Source organism: Erpetoichthys calabaricus, chromosome 3 (assembly GCF_900747795.2).
Source record: "Erpetoichthys calabaricus chromosome 3, fErpCal1.3, whole genome shotgun sequence".
In the NCBI taxonomy this organism is placed as follows: Eukaryota; Metazoa; Chordata; class Cladistia; order Polypteriformes; family Polypteridae; genus Erpetoichthys; species Erpetoichthys calabaricus.
In genome coordinates, this window is record NC_041396.2 from 48563449 (window position 1) to 48582356 (window position 18908).

The 18908-nt window shown below is 35.1% G+C and overlaps 1 protein-coding gene across 1 annotated transcript in view; it reads left to right on the forward strand.

Annotated features, from left to right (window-relative positions):
* nrbp1 (nuclear receptor binding protein 1) overlaps positions 1–18908 on the forward strand; it is a 71795-nt gene that overhangs the window by 20550 nt on the left and 32337 nt on the right. The window contains exons 2-8 of the mRNA XM_028796781.2: positions 4606–4658; positions 7951–8209; positions 10492–10614; positions 12491–12592; positions 13891–13980; positions 16440–16480; positions 18756–18850. Coding sequence (XP_028652614.1) covers positions 7997–8209; positions 10492–10614; positions 12491–12592; positions 13891–13980; positions 16440–16480; positions 18756–18850 — 664 coding nt within the window. The 5' untranslated portion in view covers positions 4606–4658; positions 7951–7996. The remainder of the gene's footprint in view (positions 1–4605; positions 4659–7950; positions 8210–10491; positions 10615–12490; positions 12593–13890; positions 13981–16439; positions 16481–18755; positions 18851–18908) is intronic.

Genomic DNA, 18908 nt, shown 5'->3' on the forward strand with positions numbered 1-18908 from the left:
AATCGAAACCTTTGGTCAGTGACTTTTTATCACTTTTGAACTCATTTGATTTTATACAGCATATTAATACGCCAACCCACTCTCTCGTTCACACCCTCGATCTCGTTCTTACTCGTGATATTTCAGTGAATAATATTGATTTATGTGATGTTTCTTTTACTGATCATTTTTCTATAATGATGGACCTGAATGTTACTGTCGATGTCCCTACTAATAGCTGTCCCCACGCTGTTCGCGCTTTTTAAATTCTTCTATTATATCTGATTTTAAAGCCATTTTCTCTAGTCTTTATGTGCATGACCAAAATAATGATATCGATGATTCTGTCGTAAAATTTAATTCTTCCTGTAAAACTATTTTAGACTCAATTGCTCCGCCCAAGATACGTAGTAATAAGGGTAGACCTGCTCCCTGGCTTAATGAAAATACATGATCACTGCACCGTGCCTGTCGAACTGCTGAACGGCATTGGAAAAAAGATGGACTGATTGTCTCTAAACAGATTTTTAGGACCTCTTTTCAATTTCCAGGCTGAAGTTAAGAAAACAAAACAAAATTTCTTTGCCGATTTAGTTTCCTGTCATTCAAAGAATCCTAGGGTCTTATTTAATTCAATAAATGTGGCCATTCACCCCCACTCTGCGATGGGATCAAATAGCATTGTTAATTCATGTGACCAGTTTCTATCATTTTTTGTCAGCAAAATTGATACTATCCGCCGTGGCATTGTTCAAACGGGCTACGAACTTTCTACTGTTAATCATGACATTGTCTTAGAATCCTTTGATCTAGTTTCACTTTCACAGCTAAAAAGAACTATTGACACCCTTAAACCAGCTCCCAGTCCTCTGGATATTGTACCACCACGTCTCCTAGTGGAAGCCTTTGATGTGTTGGGCCCACCCTTATTAGCCATCATCAATGATTCTATTAGTTCGGGTGTTGTGCCCTCATTTTTTAAACATGCTGCAGTCCGGCCCTGTTTTAAAAAGGCAGAATTAGACCCTGGAGTTTTAGCTAATTTTCGTCCAATTTCCCAACTGCCATTTCTGGCTAAAATTCTAGAAAGAATTATTTATAATCAATTGGTTGATCACCTTAACTCTAATAATTTATTTGAGATCTACCAATCTGGCTTTAGGCGTTATCATAGTGTTGAAACAGCACTCCTGAAAGTGTTCAACGACATCTCTCTTATTACTGACTCAGGTGATGCGGCAGTCCTTCTCCTCCTTGACCTGTCCGCTGCCTTTGACACTATTGACCATGAAATATTGTTGATGCGGCTTGAACATCTTGTTGGGCTTAAAGGGGCTGCTCTTTACTGGTTCAGGTCATATTTAACTGGTAGACACTTTTCAGTGACTTTTAATTCCTCTTCATCTACTGCTCCTCTTAAATATGGTGTTCCTCAGGGATCCATTTTGGGTCCTATTTTATTCTCCATATACCTTCACCCTATTGGAGCAATTTTTAGGAAATTTAACATTTCTTTTCACTGCTATGCTGATGATACTCAGGTTTATATTTGTGTCTGCAACTCTACAACAAATCAAATCCACAAATGTCTGTCTGAATTAAGATCCTGGATGGCTAATAATTTTCTTGATCTAAATCAAAATAAAACGGAGGTGCTTATAGTGGGTCCATCAGCTAAAGCCCAAATTGGTCTTGGTCTTCTCGGCTCTTTCTCTGTCTTTTCCAAACCTCAAGTCCGCAATCTTGTTGTTACCTTTGACAGTAACCTCTCTTTTGAGAAACAAATAAATTCTGTAGTCAAGAGTTGCTTTTTCCAACTTCGTCTATTAGGTAAGATAAAGCCTTTTTTATCTTCTAGGGATCTTGAGATAGCTACTCATGCGTTTTATTTTTTCTCGCCTTGATTACTGCAACTCACTGTATTCTGGGATTAACAAATCCTTGATACACAGGTTACAGTTGGTACAAAATGCTGCCGCTCGCTTTCTGGTTGGGGCAAGAAAGTATGACTCTGTCTCTCCTATTTTAGCTTCTTTACACTGGCTGCCTGTCAGTTTTCGAATTGATTTTAAAATCCTGCTGCTAGTTTTTAAATCTTTACATGGGCTTGCTCCTGCCTATTTATCTGAACTGTGTGTTTTACATCAGCCATCTAGAGTACTTAGATCTTCTGGTCAGCTGTCTCTGGTTGTCCCTCGTACCAAGTGTAAAACCAAGGGGAACAGGTCTTTTGCAGCTGTCGCACCTCGCCTGTGGAACTCTTTACCTCATCATATAAAGGAGTCGTCTACAATTGAACTGTTTAAAACAATATTAAAGACTCATTTCTAATCACTTGCATTCAGTTACCTTCAGTAATACTGATGGCTTCCTCTTTGTGATTATATTACATTACTTCTATTTTTTATGTATATAACATTACTTCTATTTATTATGTATTTTATTTTATGTTCATATATTTTATTTCTATTTATGTTTTATGTTAATTTGTTCTATTTTTGTAAAGCACTTTGGCCACAGCATTACTATGTTTGTTTAAATGTGCTATATAAATAAATTGACATTGACAAATACCTGTGCGGCACAAATGTACACAGGTCACATGTTAGGGTAAGCTGTATTTGGAGGTGTACATAACATAAGAACTGTTGTACTTAGAATTGTGTAAATAGGTATTTGCTTATTTAAGCACATACTTTTTTTTTTTTTTTTTTTTTTTTTTTACAAGTTGAAATAATGCTAAATGAATAAACAACAAACAGATAGCCGGAATCCATTGCAAGAAACAGAAAGGTATCCTATAAACAGGAGAATAGATGCTTTACATTTGCTACACCTGAATATTTTACACAAAAAAAAAAATCAATCTTAAGTTTTTGGATCATCCATATTTGACAAAGCCATGACTTCTGATCCTTCAACATCTGCTGATGAGCTGGTCTTGAATCTATCAGAATATTCAGTAGTAGCACTGCCAGCAGTTGCTGTTTTCATTTGTCTCACTGGAATTGTCCATGCTGATATCCAACTCTGGAAGGTTTCAAAATTTTACTTGTTACCTGGTGGGTGAATGATGGAGTGTTCCTGGATGGGGAACAACCAACATGAGATGACTGTCAGGCAGATGGCATGAGTTGCATGCAGGAGCTAATGTGCTATGGAGCAGGCAAGAAGAAAGGACTCTGGAGCTCTTAGGATTTACGTACAGGGAGAGAAAAGCGCGACAAGGTGGCTGTAGGTCAGGAAGTGGGTGATGGAGTACAGTCCATGATCAACACAATTGTGCTAGTAGAGGGACAAGAGGATGTGGGATGCAATGTGCCTATAACAGTAGTGATGCTTGCTTAGGCATTATAGGATTTAGGAATTTGTGGATTCTTTCTTGTGAAATAATGTTATAAATACCTTTGGCTGTTTTAGGGCTGAAACCTGCTCATCTATGTGAATGCCTTGCAATATTTTAACCAAGGGAGATGGATGGATGGATGTATGTATGTATGGATGTATGTATGTATGTATGTATGTATGTATGTATGTATGTATGTATGTATGTATGTATGTATGTATGTATGTATGTATGTATGTATGTATGTATGTATGTATGTATGTATGTATGTATGTATGTATGTATGTATGTATGTATGTATGTATGTATGTATGTATGTATGTATGTATGTATGTATGTATGTATGTATGTATGTATGTATGTATGTATGTATGTATGTATGTATGTATGTATGTATGTATGTATGTATGTATGTATGTATGTATGTATGTATGTATGTATGTATGTATGTATGTATGTATGTATGTATGTATGTATGTATGTATGTATCTATCTATCTATCTATCTATCTATCTATCTATCTATCTATCTATCTATCTATCTATCTATCTATCTATCTATCTATCTATCTATCTATCTATCTATCTATCTATCTATCTATCTATCTATCTATCTATCTATCTATCTATCTATCTATCTATCTATCTATCAAAATGCATGTATGTAAAGAAAAAAAAACATAAGCTACAAAACAGGGTTCCTATGCCTACCTGTGCCCTGTACTGGCATCTAGTCTGATTTAGGGAGTGGATGTGGAGGTTGTGCACTGCTACAAGTACTTGGGGAGTCCACATCAATGACAGGTTGGATTGGTCTAGTAATTCATTAAGGAACTGTATAAGAAAGGGCAGAGCCAGGCTCATTTTCTCCTTTTCCTTTCTTAGGAGACTGCTTTCCTTTAATGTGTGTTAGTGACATCTTAATTATTCAAGAGAGGTTAATTGAACCAACAAGCTAATTAAGAAGGCAGGCTCAGTTATGGGACACAGTCTCATCCCACTGGAGGTGAACGTGAAGAAGAGAATGAAGACAAAGCTGATGGCCATTATAATAGTGCTGCACATTCTCTCTGACACTAACATTGACTACTTTTAAACTTATTTTTTCAGCAAAGTGTATCCAGATATACATCTGGGGCTCCTTCATATCTACATGCTTGTTTTATCTTTAGCCATATCAGAAGTTTTTTTTATTTTTTGCAGTTCTTTTGTGTGTATCAAAACCATAAAACCTTATAATATACTCTGTTTCCACTATTAATGCTTCTTGTACTTTTGCAGGGAGAACCTTGACTGGGAATATCTCTGGCATGTTCTTCAACATATGGATTTTGGTAAGTGCTTTATTAATGATGGTCATTATATTCTTCCACAAACTGCTAAACTAAATGTAGTATCTTCCTGTCAATTCCATTAAAAAATGTGAATTCATGTTTTAGCTAATTACAAATATAAATGAAACAAAAAAGGAAACAAATGAGTAGACTGTTAATATAACCGAAGTGCATCATGTTGGCAGTAGCATACCAGTTCAGTGTGACTGAAGGCAGAATGAGAGGTTGTTTCACGGAATATAGTGCAATGGTTTGCCAGGTAGGAAAGGTTGGCATGGGGCAGGGGAATGTTTCTACAAGGCCCTAATAGGGGGGAAAACAAGTTGAAACAGTAAGGATTATTTGTAAAATTAGCAGATAGGCCCAAAGAGGCAGCTGGATGGTTTTATCTGTTATTTATTTTGGTTGTATGTGCCCTCCTTGTGTTCTGTTTGTTTCTTTAATAAAGGAGGTATTGGAATACATTTTGACCTCCTTGGAATTTATTCAGTGTGTAGAGATTTGTTACAAGGGCCCATTTCTCTTACAGTCCATTATCTAGATTCCAGTGCAACTGCTTTAAAGAGCAAGATACAACTTATAACAAAGTGAAACATTTTTCATCATACTGGAATTTTTTGTTTTTCTCTTCTGCTTTTCCACATGGCTGTCAACATGGATTCCTAGGGAAATTGTCTACAATGCACAAGATGTTCTTGTTGGATTAACAGTTCAATGTTTGTATAAATTAATGTTTAACTCTTGTCTTCATTTCCTGTGTTCTAAAAGTTGGTTATAATTTGATGTTTTTGATTTACCAGTTACTTGCCTTTATCTATGAAAATTTACTAAGGAAGGTTTTTACGTATACGGTATTATTCTGTGTTCTTGTACTATAGAAGTATTGTAAGTTTAAAGTTTTAAGTGCTCATTTGGGCAATTCAGTCTCTTCATTTTTAGATGCCTAAGGAAGGTATGCCCATTTCAATTTAAAAAAAAAAAAAAAAAACCTAAAATAACCCAATATTTGTTGGCCTTATTAGCCCCGTCTTCAATTGTATGTTGAAGTGGCTGGGTCAGGCACGATACTTTCGCCATACCATAGATTTATTTTTTGGGTTAATAATAAATGTACTGTATATAGTAAATTGTTGTGATAAAGATACTGTTTTTATATGCATACAGTGTATGCCAAACATATTCAGAGCTCTTTATTAACACAATGCGATAAAATCTGCAGAAAGTAAAGTGAAAACGTTTTTAGAAAGGTGTGCAGATTTATTTAGCATCAAAAACTGAAATCTCTCAGTTATATACATATTCAGATCTTTTAATTCAGTACTTTGTAGAAGCCCCTTTGGCAACAATTGCACCTTCTAGTCTTCATGGATAAGTCTTTGCTAGCTTTGGATTACTGGATTTGGACAGTTTATTCCAGTTCTAGGTGGCTGATCTTCTTAACCCTCTGTTAAATTGGATGGAAATAGTCTGTAAACTGCCATCTTCAGGTCTCTCCCCAGATTCAAAAGGGTTTAAGTCTGGACTTGTCTGAGCCACTCAAGGACAGTCAGAGACGTGTCCTAAAGCCAATCCTTTATCATCTTTGCTGTAACTTTTGGGTCATTGTTTTGCTAAAATGTAAACCATCACCCCAGTCAGATCTTTTACAGTCTGGAGCAGGTGGTCTTCAAGGACCTCACTGTATTTGTCTGTGTTTATCCTTTCCTCAATTTTGACCAGTCTCCCTATCCCTGCTGCTGAGAATCACCCCTATATAGTATGATGCTGCCACCACTACCGTGCTTCACCATAGAGGTGGTGTAATTCTTTAATTCTTTACATTTATATAGCACTTTTCTGACTACTCAAAGCGCTCTCCACACAGGGAGGACCCAAGGGGAGCAAACCCACAGTCTCCTTACTGCAAAGCAGCAGCACTAATGCAGGTGATGAGCAATGCCTGGTCTTCTCCATATATAGTGCCTGGATTTCTGCCCAGACTTCAATTTTTGTCTCATCAGACCTGATAATCTTTTCCTCAGAGTCCTTTAAATGCCTTTTACTCTAGTCACTCTACGTATAAACTCCTGATTGATGGAGTGCTGCTGAGATTGCCATCCTACCATCAGGTTCTCCCATCTCTGCAGAGGATTTCTGACGCTCTGTTAGAGTATGCATTGGGTTCTTGGTCACCTTCCTAACCAAGGCCCTTCTTGCCCAGTTACTGAGTTAGTTTGGACAGCGAACTCTAGGAATGGTTTTGGTGGTTCCAGACTTCTTCCATTACACAATTATTGGGGCCAGTGTGCTCATGGGAACACTCAAAGGTTTACCAATGTTTTTACACTTTTGCCCTTGTCTATACCTAACCACAGTTTGATTGCAGTGGTCTACAGAGAGTTTCTTGAACTTCATGGCTTGGCTTTTGTCCTGACACACAGTGTAAATTGTAAAATCTTATAAATGGATGTTCAGGTAATTTATGTCCAATCAATTAATGGTTCTATTCACATCGTAAGTAAACAGGATGCATCTGATCACATTTTGTAGTGTCACAGTAAAGGGTCTGAATACTTAGATGAGTGAGAGAATTCAGTTTTTGATTTTTAATACATTTTGCAAACTTTTCAGAAAACATTTTTTTTACTTTGTCTTTATAGGTTATTGAGTGTGACTCAAATGGCAAATTTTATCCATTTAAAATTAATTCTGTTACACAATAAGTTTGTGTAGAAACTTTCTGAAACCCCTGTATATAATACGCACTGAGAAGACTTCTATATAAGAATACTATACATTGAATTAAAATATAATAAATAATGTTTGGTTAATTAGATATTGGCGCTTGTGCCTCAAATCTGCAAGGATCTGAGTTGTAATCCTAGCCTGGTTTATTGGTCCACGATGAGTTTACTTGTTTCCACTTCTTCCCTGTAAATTTCCTCTGGGTATTGCAGTTTTCTCCTACATCATAAAGATGCCCATGTTACATTGATCAGTGACTGAGTTGGCCTTGTGTGAGTCTGTATTTGCAACATGCATATGTCCTGCTGTTGACTTGCCTGCTTGTTACCACTATAGGCTGTGGATTAAAAAAGTAAAATTGAAATGAAACATTTAATAGAACAAAAAATTACTAATAAGAGAAGGATTGATTGCAATTTACCTCTGTCTTTCAAAGCATATGTAAGTTTTTAAATCTTTACAACCTATAAAAATGTAGACATTAATATTTACATTATAATTTTTTAGAAATTAAAGTATGATGTTTAAGAATAAAATTTAACTCCCTGGAATTTTTTTTTTGTTTTAGACAGACTGAAATAATCTTTTTAATCAAGAAAAACTGAACAGAAGCAATGTCTGAAGGAGAGGTGAAGTCTACTTTAATATCTGGCTCTGATATGAAATCAGATTCTTTAACCATACTCCCTGGGACCTCTTCTGTGTCACCACCGGTTACCTCAGTGTCTCAGGCTCCTAGTGCAACAGAGGATGAAGAGGAAAGTGAAGATGAATCTGAGATTTTGGAAGAAAGTCCATGTGGTCGGTGGCAAAAAAGAAGAGAAGAGGTAGTGTTGAATCTGGCTAAATTGACTTACACTTTTGTCAAAGAGGGAAGCTTATTTCATACAGAAATGAGTATATGTTTGTGGTCAAGGAAATTGCTAAATTTGATTTTTCAGGTGAAATTTAAATCTACACAAGTGTTGCTGTAGAAATGAGTAATGTTATTTTTGTGATTTTTCTATTAAGTTGAGCATTTCAATTAAATCCACTAAAGTGCCTTGGAAATATTAAAGTTTAAAAATATTGATGTTCCATCTGGTTACCTGTTGAACAAAAAAAATAGAAGCTTTAACCTGACACAGAAAATTAGCCAATATGTACAGTAATCCCTCGCTATATCGCGCTTCGCCTTTCGCGGCTTCACTCCATCGCGGATTTTATATGTAAGCATATTTAAATATATATCGCGGATTTTTTGCTGGTTCGCGGATTTCTGCGGACAATGGGTCTTTTAATTTCTGGTACATGCTTCCTCAGTTGGTTTGCCCAGTTGATTTCATACAAGGGACGCTATTGGCAGATGGCTGAGAAGCTACCCAACTTACTTTTCTCTCTCTCTTGCGCTGACTTTCTCTGATCCTGACGTAGGGGGATTGAGCAGGGGGGGCTGTTTGCACACCTAGACGATACGGACGCTCGTCTAAAAATGCTGAAAGATTATCTTCACGTTGCTACCTTCTGTGCAGCTGCTTCCTGAAGCGACATGCTGCCCGGTGCTTCGCATACTTAAAAGCTCGAAGGGCACGTATTGATTTTTGATTGAAAAACAAACTCTGTCTCTCTCTATCTCTCTCTTTCTCTGCTCCTGACGGAGGGGGTGTGAGCTGCCGCTTTCAACAGCTTTGTGCCACAGTGCTTTGCATACTTAAAAGCCAAACAGCCCTATTGATTTGTTTGCTTTTCTCTATCTCTCTGACAGTCACTGCTCCTGACGCGCACTCCTTTGAAGAGGAAGATATGTTTGCATTCTTTTAATTGTGAGACAGAACTGTCATCTCTGTCTTGTCATGGAGCACAGTTTAAACTTTTGAAAAAGAGACAAATGTTTGTTTGCAGTGTTTGAATAACGTTCCTGTCTTTCTACAACCTCCTGTGTTTCTGCGCAAATCTGTGACCCAAGCATGACAATATAAAAATAACCATATAAACATATGGTTTCTACTTCGCGGATTTTCTTATTTCGCGGGTGGCTCTGGAACGCAACCCCGCGATGGAGGAGGGATTACTGTATTCTGAATACTCATGTGACCAGCATCCAAACATGATCAAAGTGCTTTAACATTTTGCCTCCAGGCTCTTAAATTATTTGCAGTTTGTGATTTTTTTTTTTCTTTCTGTTTGGAAATTTTGTATTGCTTATCTTCTGTGTATCATTGTGGTTTTTTTTTAAGTGGATGACTCTCTGTACCTTATGAAAATCGTCAAACGTTATGCTGTATTTGACCCATTTCTACAATGTATTTAATAATTTTGTTCTTGCCAGCCTTCAGTAATAAATGAATCTGCACTTGGGTAGAAAATTAACTGTAGCAGTGGAAGACACACTGTAACTATCCATCCTTTGTAAGTGTCCATATGCACAAATGAAGAAACAGATTTAGTTGATTTTTTCTTTTCTTTTTTTTTTTTTTAAACAGAAAAGCTCAAGCAAGAACAAAGACTGCAGGAGAGATACTGTATACTGCAGATTCCCAAATTGTGAAATCTGCTAGTAATATACGATCATAAGAAATCTCCAGCAGCTTCTCTTTCTGGGTCGCCTTTTTAACCTAGCAGGAATCTTGCACAAATCTGCCAAAAGTGTAGCATGAGGTTATCAGCTTCCTTGTAAAGACTTGTTAAAACTCATTTCACACACAAAATGAGTCTTTTGATGACAGTTAGATTATCCAACATATTGCACAGGCTTTTTTTCTAGAAGCTTTGTGCAGTGTTTGTCTTCTACCTTTTTGAACAAAATGTAGTGTCACTTTGCCTACAACTAAAACTTTCACCCAAACTGGTTCCCCATGACTAAATATGAGGACTATTGACGCAAATTTGTAGCATATGATTGTAAAATGTATGACAATTCATAAGTAAAGGTCATCTTAATGTTACCCTACCTGTTAAAATTACTGCTCATCATGCAAAAAAAAAAAAAAAAAAAAACTCCACAAATATTTAATTTAACAACAAACTCAAAGGTGCACTTTGTTTGCTCAAATGTAAATTTGTATCTCAGAGCATTCACAGTTTATATATAGTATATATTCAAATATTGACTTAGAAAATTTTTCCGCAGGTTAACCAACGTAATGTGCCAGGAATTGACAGTGCCTATCTTGCTATGGATACAGAGGAGGGTGTTGAGGTAGTTTGGAATGAAGTTCAGTTTTCTGAACGGAAAAACTTCAAACTGCAGGAGGTAAGTGTAACTGTACTCCACTAGCTCAGTGAAATTTGTCCATGCACATATATGGATGTTTCCAGATGAAAGTATGTACAATGAGCTTTGGTTTTTTTTCTGTTATAACAGTAACATCAGGATTAGGTTCCACATATTCTGCTATAAGGCCTTTCTTGTAAACATTTTGTCTGCTGGAATTAATTTTTTTCTTTAATACATTTGAATTATGTTCAAGTAGTGAATTTCAGTTAGATATCCCTAATGCTAGTTATGAAGGTGTTGTAGACTTCAGGGGTTCTAATGAGCTAACCCCAAACCCAAGTTACACCATTGAAGGCCAGAGTAACCACAAAAAGGGGTTAATTAGCAGAAGATTAAATAACAACATAGTATACAGAGCACAATACTATGGAAACTACAAATGTCAAACCTCTGGGGGCTCTTCCTAAGCAATCCTAGGCCTGATCTACCCCAAGGCGTGTTAGGTCTACTTATCCACTATTGCATACTCCCTTTTTCTTTCCTCCTTTAACTCCTGCTCTTTTTTTTTTTTTTTTTTTTTTTTTTCCCTCTGTGGCATTTCTTCTTTCCACGCAAGGAGAGCAGTCTAAGTTCACTGTTCTTTTGACAAGAAGAGGTTTTTAAATCTTGACTATTATTGGTTCTTGGTTATTATTTCTAACTTCCTGGGTAACACAAAACATTTTGGAACCTTTGATAAGGAACTTCCAAATGGCCTCAAACAGTCCTGCACTTCCTGATCAGGGGTGCAATAAATAAACCATAGTGAGCACCAGACAGGCTGTCCTGGTGAAATCAGGTCATACTGTCATGGGTCTGTAGCAGCAGGGATGTGGGCTCCTAATAGGTTTAACAGGAGTCTCTCCCTGCCCTGCACAATTTAGTTTGTGATTTGTAGTACTAGGGTGTTGTACCGTGTTAGCCATTATGAATGTAGAGAAAAGCCAAGCAAAATGACACCTTTTATTGGTTAACTAAAAAGATTACAATATGCAAGCTTTCGAGGCAACTCAGGCCCCTTCTTCAGGCAAGATGTAATTACATCTCGCCTGAAGAAGGGGCCGGAGTTGCCTCGAAAGCTTGCATATTGTAATCTTTTTAGTTAGCCAATAAAAGGTGTCATTTTGCTTGGCGTTTGTGATTTGTAAAACCCTCTTTTGGCCATAAATATAGTTGTTAGATATTTTACAAACCTTGTGCTGCTTATCTAGTATAAAAAAACAGGTCTTTTCTGACTTTGGTCATCTTACTATTCTAGTGTTACTTTGCACAGCTTTTGTTGACCATTCATTTTGTGCTCTGGCCTTCTCTAACTAGCACTGTGTTGGCATTCACAGATTTCCTTCAGCACACACACCAATGTTGTAAAGATCTGAGTATGAGACACCTTTCTGTTACCTTGAGTGATTCTGGTCATTCTCCTTTGACCTTCCTGTTCAACAGAACTCAGGACTCCTGATTACTGTATGGTTTGTTTGTTGCATCAGTCTTCATAAATTTTAGAAACCACAATGAATGAAAAGCCCAGTTTGAGCGTCTAGAACCATCATATTTTACACCGGTAATCATACCATGGTCAAAATTGCTCAGATCACATTCCTTACTTATTCAAATGTTTGGCTGCTAGGTATATAATCCATATATTACCATACATTAACTTACCTTCTAAAATGACTCCATTGCAGGAGTTTGCAAAATTACAAAGAAAACTATAATAATTTAGTGAATGTAGGGACCTTATCCAAAGTTTAAAAAAAAAATAAAAAAAACATACAGATAGTTTGGTTATTTTGTATTACATTTGTGATTTTATTAGAGATTGTTAAACCTGTTTCCCAAATGAGATTATCAGATCATTTTTTTCCTGTTTTAGGAGAAGGTTAAAGCTGTTTTTGACAACTTGATTCAACTGGAACATCTGAACATAGTAAAATTTCATAAGTATTGGGCTGACCTTAAAGAAAACCGGGCAAGAGTAAGTTGCATTTTATTTTATAATCAAAATATTTTGGACATAACGTGTGATGGACTGGAGTCCTCTCCAGCGATGCTTTTGCCTGCTGCAGCTGGGATAGATTTTGGCCTCCCCACAACCCTGATTAGATTAAGTGGGTTACGAGTATTATGTTTTTTGGCAAAAAACACAGTATAAAGTAAATGTAGGAAATTTGTTCTGAGAAAATGTGTTTCTGTTGTGTTTCAGTATATATCATTTGTAGTTTAGATGGATTGTCATTGCTAAGTTGACCCTAGTGTGTTTGTGGGTGTATGTGTTTGTCCTGTGATGGACTAGCGCTCTGTCCAGGGTTTCCTGCCTTGCACCCAATGTTTGCTGAGAAGGATGGATAGCCATTTTTAAATTTCATTTATTTTGTAAGGTGTGAAAATATTTAAATATGAATTAAATTATATCGGTATATCTGATTGAAAGTTGTCAAACTTAACACAGGCTGTGAATTTTTATTTAGTGTTTCAAGCATGCTAAACTTAATTAAAATATTCTTGACATCTTTAAATATATAGTTAACAGATGCTGATGCTGTTATCAGATCAGAGTTGCAACAGGGTGATTTCAGGGGAAAATTCATGCCAAGTGATTCCCATAGTTTTTGTAAATTAGTTCTTAAAAAAAAAAAAACAGTTGCATTTCATCTCACAGAATTCTGTTGTTGAGATATGGTGACTGGATAATCTGCTGAAGTTGCTGACATTTTCCTGCTCTATTCCAGGCCTTTCCTAGCCTTTTTATCCTGTTGAAGGGACAAAAAACTGCAGATGTGTAAATCGATGAAAGGAAAGTTATGAGTAGGGCAATTTATCTAGACACGGTTGTTAATCATATCTGAAGGTTTGTGTTTGCCTTGAAAATGCACAATTAGATTACCAGTACCAAAAGCTTGTATTGGTTACCTCTTCAGAATTAATCAGTGGACTTGTAAACAAGAACCTGGGTTCAAATCCTGGCTTTAATTTTTTTTGTCTATGTTTCATGTTTATTCATTCTCCTTTGTCTGTGTAGTGTTTCAATGGTTACTGTGGTCTCCCACCACATACCAATGATATGCAACTTTGGTAATTTGGTGACTTTATATTGGCTCAGTACAAATGGATTGATATGTGTATATTTTGAACATGTCTATTCTTTATTCCTGGGTTTCTTCACTATATCAGTATAGCCGATTGGTCTCTATGACACTGTAAGGGAAATATCAGGTACAGTAACTGTCTAAGTGGGATTTTATATATTTTTTATTTTATTTAATTTTTTTGCAGGTTATTTTCATTACTGAATATATGTCATCTGGGAGTTTGAAACAGTTTTTGAAGAAGACTAAGAAAAACCACAAAACCATGAATGAGAAGGTATAGTACCATTTTTTTTTTTTTTTTTTTTTTTTTTAATATAAATGCCTTTATGTTTCTGTTTATTTTATTTGTTGAAATTAGTTGGCCAGTCTTTTTGTTTTGAAGAGCGAAAAGTACATTTAGAATATGTAATAGGCCACTTCTCTGTCCAGAATATGTAAAAGTCTTTTGTGGAAAAAGTCAAATAAATACATCATATAAATCTTTTAAGGTGGTTAAAATCTGAAAAAGTAAACCATGTATTGACATACATTTACACTTTAATACAACAATACTTTAAGATGAAAGTCTGTGACTCATCTATATTTTATTGTACTTCATGAATAGTTTACTGAAGATGATAACATTGGAGGCATGTTTCTGATCGAGTCATATCATCATTGTGCTTGTAACTGTTGTTCATTTTCATGAAAAAAGAGCCAAACTGTCAGCTTGCAGCAGAAAAGTGTAGCTGAGATGTGCTTAATTGGAGCAGCAATGGCATGCTTAAAGTACTGCACTGGGCAGTATGGAAACATTAATACTTCTTTCTTTAGGCCGCAACAGGGCATTATTATTTCCTTGTTAGCCTAGAGAACCCTCTAAATTAAACTTTTCATGGCTAAATCTTTCTAGGGTCCCCCTTTCTAGATAGATAGATAGATACTTTATTAATCCCAAGGGGAAATTCACATACTCCAGCAGCAGCATACTGATAAAAAACAATATTAAATTAAAGAATGATAAAAATGCAGGTAAAACAGACAATAACTTTGTATAATGCCCAATGATTGAAGGAGCAAAAATTATTTTGAGAACAGCTAAAGTCAAGTCTCTATAAGATATATATATAATATAATTTTTTTATGCCCAAAAGATCTGACGAACCTAACACTGTAAGGGAAGGACACTGAGCAAATTTCATGTGCATGTAATGCGGTTTGAAGTGAATATACTTGTCCTGTGTGTTATTTTACTACCCCATGGCATTTGTATTTTTTAAATCTGGTTTTATTGATTGTGCTTTTTTTAAGCCATGATGAATCCACTGTCCAGCAGTGGAGACTACCTGTGTGTAGCTTGTGGTAATAATTTAATTGTTTGTAAGCAGGCAACCAGTTTCCTCACTTGTCTAGGCAGATCAATGCATAAATCTCATTGATATCTATGAGATTCTTCAGTGTATTCCCCAGGCCTACATTGAATGATTTTTCAATTGGTGCCTGTTGTATTATTGCTGACATTTTTTGGCTTTTAGTTGAAAAAGAAAGGGTTCTCAAACATTGCTGTGCTGCCATTTAACCTTGGCAATCACAGGTAATGAAAGTCGCTTAAAAAGAAGTTTAAGGAACTACAGCATTTATAATGTAGAAAAGAAGTAAAGGTTTTAAAATTAAAATCATTGACAATGTATTTAAATTATTTATGTGCTTTGGTAAAACTGTTTTCTTGCAAGGCATAGTTTAAATACAATGGAGTACATTAATGACATTTCTCTGATATAAATGCACAGTATTAATTTTAATTGTAATTCTACTATTATTATTTAAATTAGTTATGTTTGGGAACCCAATGTTTTGGGGAGGTTAGCTAGGGTGGCAATAATTTGTGCAGTGGTTATCTTTGGTTCTAAAAAGTGCATTAAAATAGTATTAAACTGTCACTTCTTTCTTTTACAGTTTTGTCCAATTTATTAAGGGCTAAAGTTGCATCTTTTAATGCAAAAGACTAATTTACTAATAATAAATAAGAAGGTTCAGTTTTGAGAATTTTATTCTGTAATTGTGAACAGTTAGTCATACTTACAGCTAACATTTTTATTAGTCCAGATAAGATAAAGTAGTAAGAAAACCATAATGCAAACGACTTGGTTTAAATGTATTTATTTGTTAATCAAACTTGAGTGAATTACTCTTTGTGGAATCACCTTGGAACACTGCAATGCACTTCAGCTTCAAAAGCATTTATACTGCATGTTACGTTATCAGTAGACTTTACACTGAAATAGTTCCGGGAATATAAGCAGAGCATTTTTTTCTAATGTTGTAAATGTTACACACTAAACATTTCTAGGCATTTCATTCTACAATGAGTTAAATCATTTTAAAGTGAAAAGTAACTATTTGACTATCGTCTATCTGGCAGATGTATTTGTGAAAAGGTTTACTCTAAAAGATGTTTCTGGTTTTCAAAGTAAACGTTTACATTTTCGGGAAATATGTTTTACATATTGAATAATGAAAAAATAAATTCTAAGATTAATAGCACCTACTGTATGTAATGTTCTTTCCTTTAAACATCTACAAAGATCAGATTAGTTTGTCTTACTTAGATTAAATCCTAATTGAAATAAATGAGGTCAGTATGCTGAATGAATGAACCCAAATGTAATATTACAGATTTTACATAACGTGTGACAAAATTCTTTAATTTCTGTTGTACTGTTCTACTGTACTAACCCTCATTCTTATTGCTAGGCATGGAAAAGGTGGTGTACTCAGATCTTGTCTGCCCTTAGGTAAGTGCAAAAACATGCTATTCCTGTTTTGTTTTTTTTCTCTTCTTTTTTCTTTAAATGATAGTTTTAAATGTTACTTCATTGTAGTCTGACAGCTGTGCTGCTTGACTTATTAATGTAAATATTTCCAATGAATTGTAAGATTAGACCGTGTCTTGTGCAGGTAAAGGAACATATTATTCTGTCTACAGTAGCCTGTGATTTATATTCCATTCTGTCTTTATCTGAAAATTGTAATTGTAAGGTTCTATTATTAGATTATTTGGAAATGTTTTATTAAAGCAGTAGTAATGCACATGCATTACAAAACCTTGTAAAACCTCCATTTTTAATCAACTAGGGAAATTTTTTAAATTGAGTAAACTTTTAGTGAAATTTGTGACTTACAGCACATATTATACATATTTTTGCAATATTCAGAGGATACCAGCATACAGGGCACTAATAATATTGAAGTTCCAAAAAGTATATATACAGTTTGCTCCATATGTTGAATATTATAATATAAATCCTAATTTCCCCATGGGGACAAATAAAGTTCTATCTATATATCAGTTGTGTATTTTAGGAATGCAAGAATATAGTCACCTTATAATGGTAACATTTCTGCCTCTGCATATCGCCTGAAGTGATACCAGACTGTTAATGAGTGCTGAGTCATCTGATTATTGCTGTGATTGCAGCAGTTTGTAGATGCTGGTTTACAGAGGAGGGTTGACGCTTCCTTTCATAAAGTGAATCATGCATGTGTGTGTTCAGTGCTGTCTGAGTCATTCCATAGACTGGAAGTGTAGACATTCAGTATCTAGTAAATATTATTTCATCTAACTTCTATTTTCTGTTTTTAATTCTCTGAAGAACTCATTTGTATAAACCAGAATGCTTTAGAAAAAGTATTAAGAACTTATGTGTGAAGTTTATTGTATTGATATGGATTCTCCCTGTTAATGTTAGGCACTCCTAAGGGAAGTTAAATTTGAAGCTGAATACAAGTAGATCTTTAAGATGGTGTGTAATTGTTATTCATACAGTAGGTATTTAAACTGATGTAAAAAAGTTACAGAAGAAGAAAACGGGTCAATGCGCAATTTGCATGCTGAGACATTAATTGAAAGTGACATCAGTTGAAGTTAATGTCAAATGGGGAGTTATTATGTAGTGTGTGTGTGTGTGTGTTCAAAGTTATGAAAGTGATGAATCTGGGTTAGTTATACAGGTATAACAATGTGGTTGATTGTGCAAGTAGCAAGTGATTTAACTACAATGTGAAAAAATGGTGCTGGGAGAATCCTTACTTAGCTGCCAATACCAAAAATGAATAAATTTGAGATCATACACTCCAAGATCCTATAAAATGTAATACATTGGATCGAAATACAAATTCATCTAAAGCAACAAATAAGTCGTTCCTTTTGACAGCAAAAGTTTAGGGCAGCATTTCCTTAGTTACATTTGTAAGGACCCTAGTCAGAATCTTTACATTAGTAAATGCATAGAAAATTGGTTGGCAAGATTCACTGTATAAATTGCTTTAATTTTTTATAACAAAAGACTGTGATAACATAGATGCCTAGAATACAGTTTTGGGGAATGGTCCCTTTTCTATTGCTCTGAGGAACAAATACTTTTTTTTTTTTTGTATAAGTTTTAGGCAGGTACCATCCGGCAGTTCCACTAGGGAGAGAATACTGAAATTTTTTTCAGTATTATGTATTGGAAGTACTAAGTTCTGTGATAATAATCTGCATTTCTTTCTTATGTATTTAAAGTACCTATCTCTTAGTAGCATTTTTTCTATGTCTATAATAAAATTAGTGTGATTTATGTAGCTAATCAAGATTAGAGATCAGATTAAGTACAGTAATTCTGTTAATCTTCTGATTTATTGTTTCATTTAAAGTAAAGAGAAGCATACTGTTTGAGCAATATATGCTTTGAGATTTTGCATTGTAAATCTGTGTTGTTGTTGTTTTTTTTTTTTTTGTCACTGAGAGCCTGAGTCTGTACCAGTACCAAACAGTTACATAGGCTTGTTTCTTGGATCTGAGATCATTATTACATTTTCCATGTTAAAGTACATTAAAAACCACTGTTTTTTCCAAACGTAAGAAGTAAAAATGCTGTTAAGTAAAAAGTAAACTTTTTGAACTATACAGGTTTCAGTTACAGTATGAATGATAGAAAGTTATGTACTTTTACAGTAAATGTTCTTTGTAATTCTTCCATTTTATCATCCAGGTAACTTTTAGTAATTAATTGTATTTTTTCTTTAAAGCTATCTTCACTCTTGTAATCCTCCAATCATTCATGGAAATCTAACTTGTGATACCATCTTCATTCAACATAACGGACTTATCAAAATTGGATCAGGTAAGAATTACTTTAAATAAAACCTGTTGATGTACTGGTGCAAAAGTGGCAGAAATTA